The 5163-nt window shown below is 44.6% G+C and overlaps 1 protein-coding gene across 1 annotated transcript; it reads right to left on the minus strand.

The window, feature by feature from the left end:
• Positions 1 to 4460: 4460 nt before the first annotated feature.
• On the minus strand, positions 4461 to 4943 carry LOC148197210 (uncharacterized). The gene has a single exon (XM_088093629.1). It carries the CDS (start codon positions 4941 to 4943, stop codon positions 4461 to 4463), a length of 483 nt encoding a protein of 160 aa, XP_087949755.1.
• Positions 4944 to 5163: the final 220 nt, after the last annotated feature.

Consider the following 5163-nt stretch of genomic DNA (forward strand, 5'->3'; position numbering starts at 1 on the left):
CCTTTGAAGAATTAGGACGAACGTCCCAATGAAGTACTGGATAGACGGACGTGACTCTCTGTTTGATCAGTTGAATGGAACTGACTCTATTGAAGGTATAATGGTACTTGGTAAATTTTGGTAATAAAGAAGAATATCTTGGACCAGATTCAATATACCAAGGATAGTCAATAACACTTAGAACTTTTCTTTGTAAAATTTTGTATATACAGAACCAACGCCAATATTTGTACGAACGTGAGAGGATGAATATTGTAATATTTGGACGAACGCTATTTACGTTCATTAAGAAATCAAAGATAAGGACGAGCGTTCGGTTTAAGACCGAACACTTCATTAATGCGAACGCTCGGTAGATGACCGAGCACCAATCATGACGAACGCTTGGTTTAAGACCGAGCGCTATTTAGGACGAACGTTCGGTACAAGACCGAGCGCTATATAGGACGAACGCTTCGGCATAAGACCGAACGTTACTTAATTCAATGTTATTTAATTTAAGGCGTACGACAACTCTATGCTGAACCAAACGCTCAAACATAGTATTTCAAATGAGGACGCTCGTTCTCAAACCGAATTCTTCCCAAATGAAAGAATTCTACTCTAAATCTTTTTCAGGGAAACCGAACGGTATAAGACCGTACGATGACGAACGTAGTTTATCATAGGGAAATTATCATATCCACATTTTTCAGCTAATTTAACTCAACCTTTCTCATGTAATTCTTACTTCGTAAATTCATATCCAAGATAAATTCTCATACTATACAGATTTCATCATATTAATCAATCCAACTATACTATAATCATACAACTTTCATACGTATCCAAATCATCATGCATTTCAACCAACAGAAAACATATACAATATCAGTGATCGTTCTTAACAGCTCAAACAGCACACTGTTCATACATCCAAATCAGATCATACAACATGCAGGTATAAATTAAACATATAAGCTTCCCTTACCCGGATTGACAACCAAACTTGTCCTAGATGCAAAAGTGGCTTCGTCCAACTACGCTTATGTTCTTGACTCTTCCAAAACAAACCTAACCACAGAAACAGAATACTTAGACTACCTACTTGCATGCAACTACAACCCTAGTTTTTCCAGAAACCTAAGAACAAGCTTCTGAAGGAGACTTACCAGTTTCAGTCTTTGAAACTGTTCGGTCCAGTTGGTAGCTTGTAGTTGGTTGAACGTTCCTACGGTGCTGCAAGTTGATCGGAGAAGAGACGTGAGAATTACAGTAGAGAGAAGTTGGAAGTTTTAGAGAGAAGGTGGAGAAAATGAAGGGTTGAGTTCAGAGGTAGAAGATGAGTGCGTGTAGGTGAGAGAGATTTTTCAAAAATCCAGTTTTGTTAAACTCAAGTTCGTTCGAACGAACGTGTCCCAAGCTGACACCTGCACACTAAGTTCTGAACTGGAAGCTTCTCCCGCAACAGGTGGCGTATGTGCATGTGGTGCAAAGTGAGTTTTTAATGTTTTCAGAGAAATGATGTGGTACGGTTTTCCAGTGCACAGAAGCGTGACGTATCCCATTAGGGAGTGAGTTTCCAAAGGAAATAAGCATTGATGTGACGTAAATTAATTTGATGTGACAGAGATTTATTACAGTTAATTATTTAGGGTCTCACATCCTCCCTAACTACAAAAATTTTCGTCCTCGAAAATTTAGAACTTACCCGTAAACAAGTGTGGATACAAGTCCTTCATTGCACTCTCCACCTCCCACGTTGAATCTCTAGTTTTAGCGTCCCACACTACCTTCACTAAACGAACGTCCTTCCCTTTGTGTAGCTTGGTGCGAACGTCTTCAATAAGGACTGGCTGCAACTCTAACGTTCGGTCTTGGCGTAATTGGACGTTCTCCAACTCCAACACATGAGAAGGATTAGCTATGTACTTCCGGAGTTGGGAAACATGGAAGACTGGATGAAGATTTGATAGTTGAGGAGGCAAGGCAAGCTCATACGCTACTGGTCCGATCTTCTTCAAAATCTGGTACGGCCCTATGAACTTGGGTGATAGTTTCTTTGGACGAACGGCTCGGCCTACTCCAGTGATCGGGTTAAGTCTTAAAAAGACATGTTCTCCTGCAGCAAACTCCAATGGTCTTCTTCGCCTATCCGCATAGGATTTCTGCCTGTTCAAGGACGTCTTCAATCTTTCCTAGATCAACTTCACTTTATCAGTCGTTTGCTGGATGAGCTCAGGTCTGGTCAGTACGTTCTCTCCTTCCTGAAACCAGCAAAGTGGCGTTCGGCATTTCCTCCCATAGAGTGCTTCAAACGGCGCCATTCCAATGCTAGCCTGAAAACTGTTGTTGTACGTGAATTCCACGAGCGGCAGGACTTCATCCCAGGCTCCCAAGTGATCTAGGACGCACGTCCTTAATAAGTCTTCCAACGTCTGGATGGTCCGCTCAGACTGGCCGTCCGTCTGAGGATGATATGCTGAACTCATCCGCAACTTGCTTCCCAATTCGTCCTGTAAGGATTGCCAAAACCGAGATGTGAATCTCGTGTCTCGGTCAGAAATTATGCTTGAAGGCACTCCATGCAAACGAACGATCTCCTTAATATATAACTTGGCCAAATTGGACATCGACATCTTCAAGTTTACGGCCAGGAAGTGGGCGCTCTTCGTTAGTCTGTCCACGACCACCCAAATCGAGTCATGATTTCTGACCGTGCGTGGTAGATGGGTCACGAAATCCATGGAGATGATGTCCCACTTCCATTCAGGAATTTCCAACTGTTGAAGTAGGCCGCCTGGTCGTTGGTGTTCAGCCTTTGCACGTTGACAAGTTAAGCAGGATGCCACAAAACGAGCGACATCATTCTTCATTCCAGGCCACCAGAACGAACACCTGAGGTCTTGGTACATCTTAGTCATACCTGGATGTATGCTAAGACGACTATGATGTGCTTCCTCCAATATGATTCGCTTCAGCTCGCCATCATTAGGGACGCACGTCCTACCCATGTAACGCAACAAGCCGTCCGTTCCAGTGTTGAAATGTTTGGCCTGATCAGTACCGAGCGCGTCTATTATCTTCACCAATTCTTCATCCTCTCGTTGCTTTATCTTGATACTGTCAAAGACGTCACTGGAAATTCTAAGATTACAGCATCTAATAACGTTTGATCCTAGGTCGAACTGTAATCTTAGGTCTCGGAAACTCTCCACCAGACTTAGCTCTTTAACCATCATCACCGAGACGTGAACTGCCTTTCTACTTAGGGCGTCCGCCACTACGTTAGCCTTTCCCGGATGATAAAGTAATTCAAAGTCATAATCTTTTAAGAACTCCAACCAACGCCTCTGCCTCATGTTCAACTCCTTCTGATCAAATAAATATTTGAGGCTCTTGTGATCACTGAAGACTTGGAACGTGGATCCGTACAAGAAATGCCTCCAAATCTTCAGCGCAAAAACGACCGCTGCCAATTCCAGGTCGTGCGTTGGATAATTCCTTTCGTGATTCTTCAATTGACGAGACGCGTAAGCCACCGCTCGCTTCTCTTGCATAAGCACACAGCCCAACCCTTGGTGAGACGCGTCACAGTATACTTCAAAGGGCTTGGACGTGTCAGGAATGATCAATACTGGAGCGCTCGTCAATTTCACTTTCAACTCCTGGAAACTGGCCTCACAACGATCGGTCCAGGCGAACGGCTGGTCTTTACGAGTCAACTGAGTTAGCGGCGCCACTATCTTAGCAAAACCTTCAATGAAACGTCTGTAGTAGCCCGCCAGTCCAACAAAGCTACGCACCTCAGTGACCGAACGCGGACTCTCCCATTCCAGTACCGCTCGCACTTTCGCTGGATCTACCGAGATACCTCCAGCCGACACCACATGACCCAAAAACTGAATCTCCTTCATCCAGAATTCACACTTAGACATCTTGGCATATAACTCCTTCTCCCGCAACACTCCAAGTACAAGTCTAAGATGCTCTTCATGCTCGTCTTCGTTCTTGGAATAGATGAGAATATCATCTATGAAGACGACCACAAACTTATCCAAATAAGGCCTGAATATGCGGTTCATATATTCCATGAACACGGCTGGAGCGTTCGTTACTCCAAAAGGCATCACCACGTATTCATAATGCCCATAGCGAGACCTGAATGCTGTCTTCTGGATGTCGTCCTCCTTAACCCTGATTTGATGATACCCGGATCTCAAATCAATTTTTGAGAACACTGCAGCCCCATGCAACTGATCCAGCAGATCATCTATCCTTGGCAATGGGTATTTGTTCTTGATGGTCAGCTTATTCAATTGCCTGTAATCTATACATAACCGAGAGCTGCCATCCTTCTTCCTTACTAACAGCACGGGCGCTCCCCAGGGTGATACGCTCGGCCTAATGAATTTCTTCTCTATTAACTCTTCAATTTGCTCCTTGAGTTCAGCTAACTCAGTAGGCGACATTCTATATGGCTAAACCGAGATAGGAGCCGCTGTCGTCACCAAATCAATGGTGAACTCCACTTCACGATGAGGGGGAAGTCCAGGTATCTCTTCCGGGAAAACGTCCGCAAATTCATCTACAACCGATCGTCCATTGCTGCCACTAGTGGACGATCGTCCTAAATTCGCAGTCCTAACTTCTCCATCTTCATGCGTCATAATGAGAAAACAGCTGGCGCCCTCCATAATGTCTTCTTTCAGTTGGCCGAGCGTCACTGAAAGAACTTCTTCTTCTTCACCAGGGAAGATCAATTCCTTCGCTCCATAATCAATAAGAATGCGATTGGCAGCCAACCAATCCATTCCTAAAATCACCTCCAAACCTTGAAGAGGTAAGCAGATGAGGCTAACCTTAAACTTACGTCCTTCCACTTCTATAGGACACTTGACACACATAGTGGACGTCCTAACTTCACCAGCTGCTGGGGTAGACACCACCAGATCAAACTGCATCTCGCTCACTTCTAATCCCAGCTTTTCAACACACGCCTTCGAGATGAAGGAGTGCGTTGCCCCCGAATCATACAAAGCACAGCACGATCTACCAAACAGCATGCATTCACCAATTATAAGATTACCTGAGCTCGCTGCCTCAGCGTTCGTTATAGCATACACTCGCCCACTCGCTTGGGCTCGTCCTCCTCTTGTCCGATTCCTCCCAGCATTCGGCGGC

Source organism: Vigna umbellata, chromosome 6, assembly GCF_029865625.1.
Source record: "Vigna umbellata cultivar VRB3 chromosome 6, Vumbellata_1.0, whole genome shotgun sequence".
Classification (NCBI taxonomy): domain Eukaryota; kingdom Viridiplantae; phylum Streptophyta; class Magnoliopsida; order Fabales; family Fabaceae; genus Vigna; species Vigna umbellata.

Excerpts from the sequence above, each read along its gene's own strand:
- LOC148197210 (XM_088093629.1), bottom strand. The coding sequence starts at position 4,943 with ATGCAGTTTGATCTGGTGGTGTCTACCCCAGCAGCTGGTGAAGTTAGG.